This window comes from Ambystoma mexicanum, chromosome 4p, assembly GCF_040938575.1.
Source record: "Ambystoma mexicanum isolate Mex_15411 chromosome 4p, UKY_AmexF1_1, whole genome shotgun sequence".
Lineage (NCBI taxonomy): Eukaryota > Metazoa > Chordata > Amphibia > Caudata > Ambystomatidae > Ambystoma > Ambystoma mexicanum.
Window position 1 is genome coordinate 734284440 of NC_090927.1, and position 15394 is coordinate 734299833.

The window sequence follows — 15394 nt, forward strand, 5'->3', positions numbered from 1 at the left end:
TCCCAGTTCCAGTTGCTTCTTGCCCCCCAACACTCGAACGCTCTTCTGACCTCTCTTCAACATCCCTTGCTGTCTGCAATGAGTTTAGTCTTTTTTTCCTATTCAGCACTTTGACGTAAAATAAGGAAAGCAAATGCAGCAGCTCCATGAATACCTTTCTGACTAAGGTCAAGTGACGACTATTAGCATGTAGTGGAGGGCAATGGATGGTGTCTTGAGCAATGCTCTTCGAGGAACGCCAGTTCATAACTTGCATGATAATTCACTGCTACTCCTTCTAGCTGAGCAGCTTGTTTAGATGATGGCAACCCGTCCTCTTTTAGCTGGCAGGCTTTGATGTTTTTAAATTCCAGGTGGCTCAACTACAAAAGCAGCCTACCTTGCTTGTTAAAATACATCTTCGGGATTCTGGGTGGGGTACACTGGTCTCTCCTCGCAGGCATCCAAGCAAAGTCCCTGGACATCGTCAGCTACCCGTCTGTATCTGAAATGAACAGACTCATGTTCTCCGAACAGACTCATGTTCTCCGACAAACACCCACTTCTCTAAAGCAGCTTGCACCTTTGTCATGTAAAACATGATGTAAACACTGTTCAGATCACTACCATTTGTGCCAGTGTATTAAAGAAACCTGGTACGTTTTTCTATTAATGTTTAAATTAGGATTTCCTCCTAAAGCCCTTTTTTGGGCATGATTTCCATTTATTTTGTTACCGCAGTTTTTTTTTAATTTTTTTAAATGATCCTTCTGAATATGTTACCTCTGAGGGATCAGTAGACCACTCGGAACCCAGGTTATTTATACGGTTCATGGGCCTCTTGCACCACCATAAAGAACTACTGGTTGTAGAGCTGAAAATGAGGTAATTGGGAATTCAAAGTATAGTGAGCAATCGAGCTTTCCTGAGGACCGTAGTCATCAGTCCTTCCCTCGGTTCTGCCAGTTTGCAGTACAAAATGTTGCTCTGTCTCAGGAGTTTAAATGTCCCGGCTTTTCTTCCTTAGCTAGGTGTACGTTTGTCTTTCATTGAACTTGTCAGGATGTCATTCTCCTATGTAGGTGTGTTGCTGCCACCTCTTGTACTCCGGTTCATCTGGACGTGGGGCAGCTATCAGACTCCTTGTGATCTTGGCCAAGATGGTTATGGGCCCTTTGATTGTCGAGCATACCTAACTCCACTGATGCTGATGGCAGAACCTGCCGCTGTCTGTTCCAGCAGTTAAGCCTCCATGATAGCAGATTATTGCGCCACCACCTCTTCATTACCCTCTTCAGACTTGTCGTCACCAATTTTTTTTAATGCTTGTGTCCTCTCCACCTGTCTCCTGTTCAACTGGTTATCACTGCAAACTTTCCTCCTTTTTGACCTTTACGCCACTACCTCTTTGTTGTCTTCGCTCTTGCTTTTTCTCTCTCTCTCTCTCTCTCTCTCTCTCTCTCTCTCTCTCTCTCTCTCTCTCTCTCTCTCTCTCTCTCTCTCCCTCCCACCCCCCTCCCCCTCTTTCTCCCTCCCCCCCTCCCCCTCTTTCTCCCTCCCTCCTATGAACTGTGGTATTTTATACGCTGACAATGACCTGCATGACCCAGGATTGTGACATTCTGATTACGTGACCATGTTGGGAGGGGGGAGAGGGGGTCATTGCATGCCATTTGTTTTCCGCATCCTAGCATGACTCTGTAGGCGGTGCATTTTATCAATGCAGTCCACCATTTAGCAATGCTGTTGCCAAGCATCACTACTGCTCTCGTTCGCCGTAGTTTTTTTATTTTTATTGAATGTTGTAGTTTATTGACAAACTTTTTCACTCAAAGAACATATTTCTTCCAAAGTTTACACAGAAGAAAAAGAAAAAAAAATGAAAGAAGGGGAACAAATCCTAAAGGTCGACGGAGATTTTGGTGTTGAGCATGCATCCTTCGATAGACAGCTCATTTACAGAGTCTGACCTTCCTTCGTATCAGTTATTATGATTCATTGTTCAGTAGTTCCCAGAATCGTATGATCATAGTTGTTAATTTCTTGTCCTTTCCACTCAGAATTAGCGCCCATCTTTCAGTTGAGTCTAGTGGGGGGATAGAGCCAACCATCTTGCGCTGAGCAAGATTCTTTGTTCTTGGAGTGCACTACACTCCAGGTTCAGATGATATAATGTTTCTGGTTGCATGGAGTCTTCGCAGAATCGGCGAAATGTTAGTTCATTGGATATTTTCTTGATGATTCCTAGGTGCTGGCGGGTTCGCAAGAGATTGAGCCGTAGCCTCCGAAAGGCATCTCTAATCTTGCGGTCTGGGAATTGGCCAGGTATGCCGGAAGTAGGCGATAAGCTATATGATCAATATTGTGAGTCAAGGACAATTTGTAGGTAGCATTTATTGCAATGGTTCTCGACCAATAATTTCTTTTCAGCTTGATTTTCGCTTTTTGGTGTCAGTTTACTAGCATCTCTAGTTGGAGCTCCTCTTTTGCTAGTAGTGTGGTGCAATGTAGTTTCCAGTGTTCTAGGGCCTTCACGGTTGCTTGCGATCGAAGACGGAATATATCTATAGAAGGAATTTTAGTTTGCACGTGAAGCTTTTTATATAGTGTCAACACCTTCCAGTTTCTTATCGCTTCCAGGGAAAGTAGTCCTAGTTCATGGATTCTGGGGGCAGGGAATGCTGCAGGCAAGGCTAGGATTTTTCTCCATATTAATACTTCTAGTGTTATCCAGATGTCATTGGGGGCGTTGAGCATCATTTCTGCTCCATAACTTAATATTGCCATGATTTTCTTGGTGTAAAATGTGACAACAGGTTGCAAGGAGTAAACCCCATATTTCCTGTGGATTATCTTACCTTGACTCGCTAGACAGCAAGCCTTCTTTTTTATGTTCTCTATCCATGGCGCTTCCATTTCAGATTGATCTTCATACTTAGGTATTTGAGCTCCGTCACGGCTTCAAGTTTGGTTCCATCAAAGTAAATCGACTGGGTGTAAGTCCTTCCCTTTTGTGTAAGGCTCATCATTTTCGTTTTTTAAAGATTTATTTTCAGGTCATTTTGTTGAGTGTAGATCATGAGATGGTCAATTGCTGTTTGGAGGCCAATTTTCGTTTGGTCAAGGGAAACCAGATCGTCAGCAAATGGGATGTGAGCAACTTTGGACTGGTTGAGAATAGGTGGATTCCCAAGGATCATAGCTTGATGTTCTGGTAAGTCAGAGGTGTAAAGATTGAAGAAAGTTGCTGCTGACGGGCATCCTTGTTTCAGACCATTTTTTCTAATAGCAGATGTTAGCTGGTCCTGTTGAGTTAGTCTTACTTTAATTGATGTATTTGTGTAAAGTGCTATGATGGGTTGTAGGATATTCTCCGGGCAGTTCCATGCTTTTAGTTTTTTCCAAGGTTTACCTCTGTTTATGGCATCAAAAGCGAGCTCTAGGTCAAAGACCGCAAAGGTTGTTGTTTGTGCGTGGGCTGCTTCCAGCTTGAGAAATTTTAATATGAGCAAATTAATGCTGGTCCCAGTGTTATTGACGAAGCCTGTTTGTCTCGGGTCTAATCGCCCCACGTCATTTCACCATTTTACCAGATCATGGAGGATCATTGATGCATACACTTTGCCCAACGGGTCCAAAAGTGCTATGGGGGTGATCATTCATTTCCAGGTGTCTATCACCTCCTTTGCATATGGGCATCACAATAGCCTTGTTCCATGATACCGGGATCATCTTGTATTTTTCTATAGCTTTGAAGATTCTCAGGCATATTTCGTCCCAGCTTTCTGGATGGTCTTTCAAATGGGCGTTTCACAGCCCATCAGTCCCTGGGGCTTGGGATGGGTTCAGCTTTTTTATTTGATGTAATATATCAGTATAGTCCCATGGCAATGTCCAATTTCTCAGGTCATTCACTTCTGGAGTCTCCTCGAATTTTTGGCAAAGGTTGGTGAAATGGATGATCCAAGTTAATTCAGAGTCATTCTGTATATGGTTGATCGGTTCAGAGATTTGATCATTCAGCAGAGACCATACATTTCTAGTGTTGGAATTCTTCAGAGCTTTAAGCATAGTTTCTGCATCTTTGAGAGAGAGAGAGAGAGAGAGAGTGTGAGTGTGAGATATTTTATAGGCATGGGTATGTATTTGATGCTGGTTGTTACGGTTCTTTGTTGTGAATATAAATGGTTTTAGGGTCTCCGTATAATCCAGAATTTCCGTTGATTGTCATAGGGAATATTTGAATTGCTCTGCCAGAGCTGGGAGTTGAGCTCTTGGTATTTGCAATCAGTTCATGGCTCCATTGAGCTAAGTTCTGGTAGTTCTATTCTCTCGTTGGGACACACCTTGTCATTCCATGTAATCCAAAGTATATTGTGGTCACTAAAACACATGGAGTTGTTCATGTAGTGGATTCTTTTTTTTCCGTGTGTATTCCAAGTCTAAAATAGCTTCAGACACATTACCTTTCCATTTTGGTTTAGGAGGAAGGTTATAAAGTGTGGACTCATTAAACAGGTGTAAGTCTCGTTTTGACATTTCCTTAGACCAGAGTTGGGCTTTAGAAGTTTTTTGGTGGGTTTCCATGGAGCGCCCCTGATTGTCGTATAGGCGAACATTAAGATCGCTATACAACAAATTCAGCTTTTGGATATTTGAGTCTCAGTTCATCGATGGTTGTGAAGATCGTGTTGATAAATGTTGAGGTTCCTGAGGCAATGGAGTTACAATAGATGTTCACAATTATTAGTAGACTGTTTGTGGCCAAGTGTAGAGTGGCTATCATATTGGATCACAGTGAACTGAGACCAGGAATTCAGGTTTGTAGACTTTTTTATCTCATAGGCCCCATTTGCTTTAATTAAAGCAAGGAGGCCTGCAGCTGGTCTTCCTTCAGGTCTTCTTATTGCCGGGTTGATGTAAACAAGGTAATACTTATTTGCCCACAGGGCCTTGCTGTGGCAGCTCAGTAACCGGGCACAAACGATGGCTTGCGTTTTCTGACAAAACGTCCCACTTCTCAATCCAAACTGCTCCCTCTATTGGCTTTATAGATTTCACACTTTCTTCACTAAGCACTTTATGACAAACGGACTGACTGGCTGTCTGCGCAACATATCAGTTTTTTTTTCTTTTCTGGGCTGATTTATAGTATTCTAGTTGGAGGGAAGATACTTCACAAGATCGGGCAAGAGTATCCCTCCCACTAAGGGACGGTTCAGGCATCTGGCACCCATTGCAATATATCCTTCAGGTTAATGACTGGTTATATTTGTTCCCCTTTGCTCTCCCCATCCCCAGGGCCAGTTATCTGCTAGGACATTGATCGTTCTCTTGAAGGTTTGGATGGGTTCTTACCCTGGGTGATGTTCTGAGGCCGGTGATGGACTGTGGAGCTTGGGGGAAATCCTCTGTTCACCTCCTGAAGGATCAGGTTATCGCACCTTGCGCCCAGGGTCACCCCACTGCCATCTGCCAGACTCCAACATGATAGGACTTTGTTTTCCGGACTTTAAAATTAATACAAAAATCGTTTTTTGTGATATTATTTTTCAATGTATTAGTATACAATGTATGCTGATGCCATTTTTGCCTGCGGTTTCAGTCAATGATAGTTGTTAATTAGGCTGTGTCACTATTGTGAGTACAAAGCAACTTCGGAAAGGTCAGTTAACATTATTGACAGCCATTGCGCTCGAGAATGCTACTTTAGACATAGGGGACTAAAATGGAGAGTGCCTCAGCTTTGAGGAAGAGCAGTTTATAACTATAGGGCATTTAACTGCCATTCCTCGGAGTTGCCAACTAACATTAAAACGGCTATCCAGCTTAGTTAGCGCTTGTATGACAAGCTTTATTTTGATTTATACTCGCAATTAACTTTGCTTTTAATTTTTTTGCTGTCAAGCAATACTTTTCAATTGGCACTAAAGGAACTGTGAAATATGTCCGTCTTGGCTACTCCAGGTGTCTCAATCTCTCACTGAGCGTGTCTCCCGTTTCAGATGCACAGTCAATTTTCGCTTTGGGGCTAAAGTTGGAAAACAATAAACCCGTTTTCTTTTCTTCTAGGAATATTAAACCTTGCACTGAAAATGCAAGCGGCTTTACTGAGACTTTAAAAATGAAACAACGAATAAAGATGTTTCGTGTTTCACGCTGTGTCAGTATTAATGTTGCTACTGAAAGACAAACACTTCAGTGTGCCGTTTTATGGTTCATTTAGTAATCTTCTGAAGCTTTGGTGACACCCTGAAAGAAACCAATACATTTCACACTCATTTTTAGTAATGTGCAATATTTCATGTTTAGTTTTGTCAGTTTAATACGTGTTTTGCTTTAAGGTGTACCAAGTGGGAGTAGCATTATTGACTGCTATTGCAGTCAAAAGTTGTTAACGTGCTCTTTTTTTCTCCTTTGTTAGCCGGCAAGTATGCCTCGCTGCTGTTGGGAATGCACGGCGCAAAGCCCAGGAAGTCTGTCGACTCGTTGGTCAGGCACTAGGAAAGCCTTTGCTGCTGAAAGAAGAAGAGCTGAAAGAACTGGAGTACCAAGGGGACAACTACCAAGATGCAATGTCAATTCAACAAAAAATCAAAAGCAAAACGATTTCTGCTGCATCCAAAGTCTTTGCAACTTTTGAAATAAAAGGAAAAGAAAAAAACAAAAAGCATGTATAAAAAAAAAAAAAATCACGTCTTGAGGAATTTAATACTATTTAGACTTGTGGTCCCAGAATATCCCAGTCACACGTGCTGATCCTTATTGGCAAGAATAGCTGGCCAGCAATGTTCAATGAACACCTGCCTGTACCAACAGTCCAATCTTGTACCTTACCCATGGTTTGAAAATGGGGAAAAACATTCTAAGTTCAATATGGTTGTCTCTGTTGTCGTCGTCTATATGACCACTGGAGGACAGCATTCATTTGGTGGTTATGGTGGAGCACGTAGAAGTCTCCAATAATTTTCTCTGTCGGCTGACTGCTGATTCTTTCATACATCCAGTGTGTGACCAAAGATGGAACTGTGCAAAACTGAAACCCTCTACCTGAGAAACGTTGGCTGCCATTTTCCCAAAACTGATAGATTGCCAAATGGTTATTAGGAAGGGATGTGTTCATATTCGTTGTCGGAATGCCTCTTCCAGCGTCTCTGCCTTTGAATGCAAATTGGCATGAAGAGGATTAAACTAGAAATACTTGTTCCTACTAGAAATTCCCCCTTGTATGGAGAATCTGCAACGTATTTATCTGTCTGCCCCCTACTTTAATGGAAATAAAGAATTTCTCTTTATTCAACTAGATGTGCACAGTTGTAAAAAGGAGAATAATCTTCCAGGATGGCCCTTGAAACCTGTTCTGTTGTGCATTGAGGGCCCCCTAACTGCTGATCTCTGCCCCAGGCAGACCAACTCCCTACTTCCTGCATGCAGTACAGAGGGCCGCTAATGGCTGTTCTTCCTTGTGCTATAATGGAGCAGCTGCCTCTCTGCTGCTAGACAAAACAGTTAGTGGTCGGGAAATGCATCCACTGCACAGCGCGTCTGGTGTCACCCGGACCAATTGAGAGGCCAAACCTTGAACTTTTTATTCTGACGTGCTGTGCGGAGACTGAGCATGGTCGGGAAGTGCTTACTGCCAGAACTGCTGGGTCACTGGCCCGTTATCTATGCGTTCTCTTGGTATAGTGTGTCACTTAGCTTGGACTGTACTCCTAGGTAAGTGAAACACTAATACTTTGATTCCTCAGCTTTATAATGTCATTTTCAGAGCCACTTTGTTACAATCTAAGTAGTGGAACACATCTAGCTAATACCAACTGGGCAGGTTTTAATATAATTCCAGCTCATGTTTCTACATTGGAAGAGTGTATACCTCGTAATACATTGCATGCTATTGTGATTTCTCCAGTAGAAGAGAAAAGGCTGTTAGTAAACAAGAAAATTACATATTTTCCATTTTAGTCCACATAACAGAGATACCACTTCCTGGACCTGTGAGCTCAAATGACTCGCCTCCCAGTCAATAGAAAATATATATTAGAGGCCTCTGGAACTCGTTTTTGCAACTATGTCATAGAAGGGTAATAGAGTCAAGAGTGTGTGGATCCAGTTCCTTATCCAATACGCCTGTGCTGTTTCGACTGAATCTGCCCCCACGAGTCCCCTTCCACGTGATGAGGAGGGCACTACAGAGAGAACAACAACACTCTTGTGGACTACTGATGAGTAGCTGACCTGGCAGTATACTGTAACGTTTTTCACACATGTAACACACATGTCTGTGGTTAAATTCATTTACATTTTAATGTTGCCCTTATGTGCAACCTAACTTGCCCTCCAACCATACTAGCTCGACCCTCCTGTGGTGTTTAGCCCTAGATCGCGCTGGTGTGCCGCTTATCTAGGGTTAGGGGACAGATGAGAGAGGCTTGCCCTATTGTAGCCCAGCATTAAAGAGGTTTATGGGGGTGCTGGAGGTCATACAGGTATATCATCTCCTTTTAATTTTCCCTAGTTAGCGACCCCACATTAAATCTAAAAACGCTAACTCAAATTTATACACAATGAAACACATCGAAAATGCAAAATAAAAGCTGAGGTATAGCGACTCTGAGGTGTCTCTTTTACAAATGGTGCTTATCCACTTGTTTTCCACGGGGCAAAGCCCTCGTCACAATAAAACAAGCAGGCCTATCGATTTCAGTGGCGTTATGCAATGTGCCACTTTCTTCAGGGCCTCGGTTCCAGTTCGGGCACTGACAAACACGAAAGGAGGCTTGGCTAGAGATGGTCACTGCATCTGTGTATGGACAAAAACGGGGAAGGGGGAAGAAAAGGGACAATATTTTCATTGTACTTCCATTGTTCTGTAGTTCACAATTTCACCCTCTGCTGTTAACACTATGTCCTTACACTATGTCCTTGGCCAAATTGCAGTGTCTGCCAGGCCACAGTATCGTGGGGCTTAGTAATGCCTCTTCTGAGTATGGGGCTGAACGATTCCCCCCACAAGAAAAGACAATGTTCAAACTGTAGGTTTGCGCATAAGGAGGGACAATCTCCCATTGATTTTTCGCTATTAAAATGATGCAGGGCATAGCATCAATATTGGTGAAAAGTATACAGGTTTTTTTCAATTGAGGGCACAGCAACGAGGAAGAACATTAAGCTCCCACAAGGTGCAGCCGGGTGCTCCTCACTCTTAACCTTCTTGACATTCTTAAAGTGTCTGGGGTATCTCAAGACATACACCAGCTTGCGTCTGGCTCTGTGCTCGGTAACTTTGCGTCTATTTACTTCCACGATCGCGTCTGTAAAACAGGCTGCATTCAAAGTGAAACAACGGATCCCCCATCTTGGAATGTATGCCTCGATTCACGATTACCAATGTAAGGGTAAAACAAAGCTATAGGACCGTGAGTCTAGAGCTTATCTACCCTCATTTGCTTGACATATAGGTGGTGCTGTAATGCTAATGCTCTTGTAGTGCATTCCCAATACTGGCGAAAATGACTTCCAACAATTGCAGACGTTTGGATCCATGGATATTTACTGTTTGCAGGAGGCTCGTGCATTGTACTTTTAAATGTGGGACATTTGTGTTCTCAATTAACGGGGCCACAAATAAATAAAAACATATATATATCAGTGAAAAAAACTTTGTTAAAGGGACGTTATGGTTAAGTTGCGCTACTAAAAACCTATGAAATTCAGTGAAAAACCTTTGTTAAAGGGACGTTATGGTTCCAAGTAAAACCGAAAAACCCTTGAAATTCGCCAGTTATGGTAAGCTAAGCAACCATAACTCGCGCCACCACCGTGCACTGCTAAGACTAACACCCAGGACATCAAAGATGACATCACAAATGTCATTGGTGACATCAATCATCAAGATGGCATCCTTAGCTGCTGAACTGCCACTTGGTGCTGCACCTGCTTCAGCACCACCACCACCTCCCCAAGGGCCTGAAGAGGGGAACAGGACTGAGGATGCGGAGGAGGAAGAAGAGGATGATGAGAATGAGGTAGAGGAAATCCCTACTACCCGCACTAGGGTTGTACCTTGCGAAGAACGTAGCAGGTTGATTTCCTCTACTTCATCCTCTGTTTCTGATCCTGTCACCACAAGGACCACCTCTGTGGGACAGCGTCTTTCTCAAGCTGCCTCACAGGCCATACAGAATGCTGATGACCCTTACCTTTCGAGGGTCACAGTTGTATGTATGTACTGTGACACAGTACTCTGCAGGGGGTGGCGACTTCGGAGTGCTTTTGAGACTATCGTCTGAGAGCACGAGAAGACCTGCTCACTACCCAAATAAAACCCACTCTACATCTTCCTCTCTCAGCTCGCCCTTTCTTATCCCTGTGGTTGGTATCCCCCCCTTTACCCTCCTTTACCCTCTTCTCCTAGTGTGTCGTGTCTGAAAAACCAAAAAAAATACAAAATTACAAAAATCAAAAAAAAATAAGGCTCTTTTCAGAGCCGCCTTTCCCAGTTAAAAAATAGAAGTGAAAATAAATGAAGCAGGGCTCTTTGTATTTTTTAGAAGTCCGCGGACAGTTCGCGAACATTAAAAAAATTGGGTTGCTAATCCATCACAAACATTGTAATTTTCTCTGGAAAGAAGTGGTGGCTCTGAAAAGAGCCTTTGGGTGGTGTTTGTAAGTCAAAAATTGTAAATGCTTAACATCTACTTCAAAATTGTTGTTGTAATTCCAAAAAAGGTCGCAATGCATTTTGTACATTTCTCAGAAAAATCTGATTGCCAGCATAAGTAAGATGGACTCCATCTCTGCGAAAAAAGTATGTACTACAAAACATAATATTTTCATTGTGAAAAGAAGACATGCCAAAATCTCTTAGAAAGCCACAAACAGCCTTATAAACATTGCGCCTTGCGTCCTTCTTTCATAGCAGATTGCAAAAAAATTCCAGTCACATGTCCTAAACTGTTCCCTCCACAATGAATTACAATTATGTCTGGATGTTGCTCTGTCTCCAAAGTAGCACAGAGAGGTAGCAAGTCCAACCACTTCATTCCACGTATTCCATGCCAGTGTACTTCCACATGTGGGAATCCAAGATCTACAGCTACTCCACAGCTTTCTGCATGCACCTTCAACCAATGTATCCACGAATCTCCTAAAATCCAAACAATCTGTTTTCTGAAACACACAGCCATAGCTATCTTTTGTTCTCTCAGCAAAAAGAGTATCTGAGAAAATCTCTCCTGGCACAACACACCCACCAGACTTTCCTGACCAATCCCTTTCAGTGCTTATTCTCATTTGCATGACTTCTGAACCCAAAAATCCCCGGATGTAACTCCCGATGTCCGCGAACTACCGCCATGTCCGCGGACATATCGTAACATGAACAGCCCTTCTACCATTTCCACTACTCTCTCTGCCATTCCCTCATTGGATGTACCTCAAAAATCACATGACCATGCACCAATCACATTCAAGACCTCTACATCTAACTGCATCATCATAGATCAGCACTGCAAATGTACTCTGAATCTCTCTGAGTACAAGTGTCATATCATTGGCAAGCAGCATCTACCAGAAATACTGTACAAGTCTTCAAGATTTCTACTTGCAGCTCCATGCATATCCATATGCATGAACACAAACTTCAGGTATGCATATTTTCTGTATAGTAGATGACATAGCTCTCAACCATTTTTGTTTTACAGGCGGGTGAAATCACCCGCTTTTGTTTTTGGCGGGTGAGACGCCCATTGGAATGAATGGGCGTGCAGGAGGCTTGGCGGGTGAGTCTGCCCTTTACAAGGCGTGTGACACCCGCGAAAAGCGTGTGAGTTGAGAGCTATGGTAGATGAACACATTTTCAAACAGACTTTTACCTTGTAAAATCTGTAAAATGAATTTACTGTACTCTTTTCAATTTCCTAAAATCAACTATCCCTTATAAACCTTTATACTTTTTACTTTCTTTATACACACACACTCAAATCATGTTAAACTAACATTTTTTAAATGAAATATATAGACTACAAATATTCAAACAAAATTGCATGCAAACACAATCTATGTTTAAACCTTTATAAAAATACTTATACAATTTCATATTTTTTGTTTTTATTTATTTATTTACTTAATTACTTTAAATTAGACATGACATTGAGGCGCTATTACCTAGAACAGTTTACTTACAGAAATAGTGGTATTCACTAATATATTATAAATTTCACAAGACATAGTAAAGATATTTTTTTTTTTGCTACAGTTAGTCATTCAATACAATTTGTTCATTAAGAACATATCATATGTACTGAACTGATGCAATGTATCTTATGTAAATAAATTAGTTTAATGGTTTTACAGAAGGCACCGAGGATTTCAATAAAAAAAATCAATATCTAAATTAAAAACAGTGCTATATACAAACAAAGTTACTAATTTGAAGCTTTTACAATTGCAGTGAAGACCAGTTTCCTGAAAAGAAGCAGCCGAATTCGAAGAAGAAAGAAAAACTAAGAAGTTACCTGTTAATTTAAAAAAAAGTAAGTAAAATATCACCATAATATTTGTATTATTAATCAAATATACTATAACATTAATACAAGCTATTTTGGTTTCTTAAAATAGAGATTTTGTACCATTTTGTCCAAAAATGTCCATGTCTTAAACAGCGATTTACAGCCAGAATGGCCCACAAATTTCTATTTTTGGACACACAAATTAGCCAACTGAACCACTACAATTTTCATATTATAGAACAAACAACTGTTTTAATTGTATACATTAGATTTACTATTTGTACTTTTCCACACCACTAGCTTACTTTTTTTTGTCATCTGAACCCCAGTTTAGTAACACATAAATTCAAGAATACCTATCCCTACTAGTTTTAGTTCCCAATGCACAATCACACACCATTACATACATCTTTATCATCTTACTCAAACACTCATGCACACAGCACACATACATTCCAGAGCACCCCAACCAATATCTTCTTTATTTTTTTCAACAGACCCTAAAGAATGCCTACCAAAAGACAACTCCGTAGAAAGCAACGCAAAAGTAGAGCAAATTAAAATAAAGGTGTCCAACATAAGCATCCATCTCTAGCAGAATTTGTAAAAAAAGTTGAAACAAAACAGCTAATACAATCATTTAATGAAACGCAAGAAGTTTCAAGTACAACAACTTCGCTTCCTCTATCAAAATGTAAAACAAACCAAAAAACAATTAACAGAAAATCAGCTATCAGTACAGATAAAACTACTTCTTCAAATTTTAATATAGTGCAAAGTAAGCATACCAAGAAAAGTATTTTAGCCAAAATATACCGTCACAAAGTCCTTCAAAATCTTATAAAAACAGGAGAGAAATCAGGTTCAAAGCTTAAAACCTATCGTAGGAAATTAATCTTAGACGCATTGATGGACAGTGCAATTCTTCTCAAAAGAAATGTATTTATTTTACTGTTAAACAAAATGAAACCACTAACAAAACTAATAACTAAATTACAAAAAAGACTTCTCAATAAGCGAAATGTCAACAGAAAGAACTTCTTAAGTATCTGCGGAGGTGAATGGAATCACACTACGAGCACAGAACCATATTTTAATGAAGAAGCGTACAAACAAAAGCAAACAAATAAAATTGCCATAAATAGCAGTGGTTGAGGTTATGAAAAAGTGAATAATACCATAATGGAACAAGAAGTACTCCTTACAAAAATATGCCCTGAAAACTTAGAATTACCCCTCCATTCAACTGAATCAGAACGTCTAGTGTACAAATGGCCATGCACGTCAATGTGTAACATTCCCAAACAATGTTTCAAATCTTTACACCAATTCCTCAATAAATATGTAAAAAGCAAAGACAAAATCAAAATTAAATTACTGCAAAATATAGATACCTGTCCAGTGCGCAAGTACACAGGACTACAAGGACATTCATTGGCCTGCATTTCAGGACCTACTTGTAAAACCACTTTCTATGATATCAAAAGGATATCAACACATCATTCAACTATAAGAAATCTAGTCTATAAACTGTACTATGCTAAAAGTCCTGCTTTAGCACTAGCAAAGTTAAATAACATCCTTCTACATGGTACAGCAAAAGACCTACTTGAAGAAATTCACTATATCCAGAAAAAAATATTTTGGAAGTGAAAGCCATTTACAGAATGAAATAGCTTTAAACCAATTAAGCAACAATTCTACACATGGCAACCTTTTGCTAAACACATACAAAAAAGAAATACTAAAATTTAAAAGTACATCAGCTGAAGTACCAAACCATGTATGTGTATGTTGTCGTAGAATTTTTTATAAAAGTAACACAAAAACTGTGGACCTATCATACAAAATAGAAGACAATGAAGATTCTAAATGGTTTGAATTAGCTCTCTACCTTCTAGCAGAAAACAAATATGAAATAACTGAGCCCTTAATACTTTGCAGTTATTGCACTACAAAACTTGACAACAACCAAACTCCTTCACGTTCTATCACAAATAATTTGGAATTATACCCAGTACCAAAACCTCTACAACAACTTAATTTATATGAGAGCATCATAATTCAAACAGTACATCCATTTCAAGCAATAATACGCCTTCAACCAAAAACAGCAAAATTACCTCCCTCTGAATTGGTAAAAGGCATTCGTGGAGAAGTAGTTTATTTACCATTAAATCTAAAAGAAAATGTGCATACTCTAGGAGTGCAACGTCCAATGCAGCAATATTTAATTATATTAGTAAATGGAGTACCTACAAAAGACAAAATAATATGGCAACAGCTGGTAGATTTATATAAAGTTAGACACGCCTTCCAATATCTTAACGAGAATAATGAATATTACAAAGAAATTAATATTGAAGAAAACTTGAAAGATACAACTGAAATAATTCAAGAAACACAAGAAGCTGGTCAATTTGAGCTACTAGATCCTGCTACAATATCAAATACTTTAGACCATTATACAATGCATCCTTTGCACTGTAATGACACCGTACAAGATGTACTAGAAACTTACCAAATGCGTCAAACAAAAGGATCGCCAATCAGTATATGGGAAAAGAGTATAGAAGCATGTGCTTTTCCTCTACTCTTTCCTACTGGCAAAGGAGGAAGGTATGATGATAGACCTATTCAAATATCAGCTTCAGAATACCGCTCATTACGGATGTATTCTGAAGATCCCAGATTTAGATAAAATGTGGAATACATATTCCACCTACTCTTTGAAAGTGAACTAGCAACTTTATGTTACGGAGTTGCACACATATTAAAATCAGGATCACACTTTCAAAATATGACAGCTACACAATTATTAGAGCAAGTGCAAAAAAAGGATGAGGTTTTACAATCAAATATTACAAATCTATTAGCAAATATGCGTGGTACTAAAGAGTACT

The 15394-nt window shown here is 40.1% G+C and overlaps 1 protein-coding gene across 1 annotated transcript in view; it reads left to right on the top strand.

Annotated features, from left to right (window-relative positions):
• Positions 1-7109, top strand: part of IRAK1BP1 (interleukin 1 receptor associated kinase 1 binding protein 1) — a 47196-nt gene extending 40087 nt beyond the window's left edge. The window contains exon 4 of the mRNA XM_069606288.1: positions 6404-7109. Within this exon, the coding sequence (XP_069462389.1) occupies positions 6404-6659 (256 nt within the window). The 3' untranslated portion in view covers positions 6660-7109. The remainder of the gene's footprint in view (positions 1-6403) is intronic.
• Positions 7110-15394: the final 8285 nt, after the last annotated feature.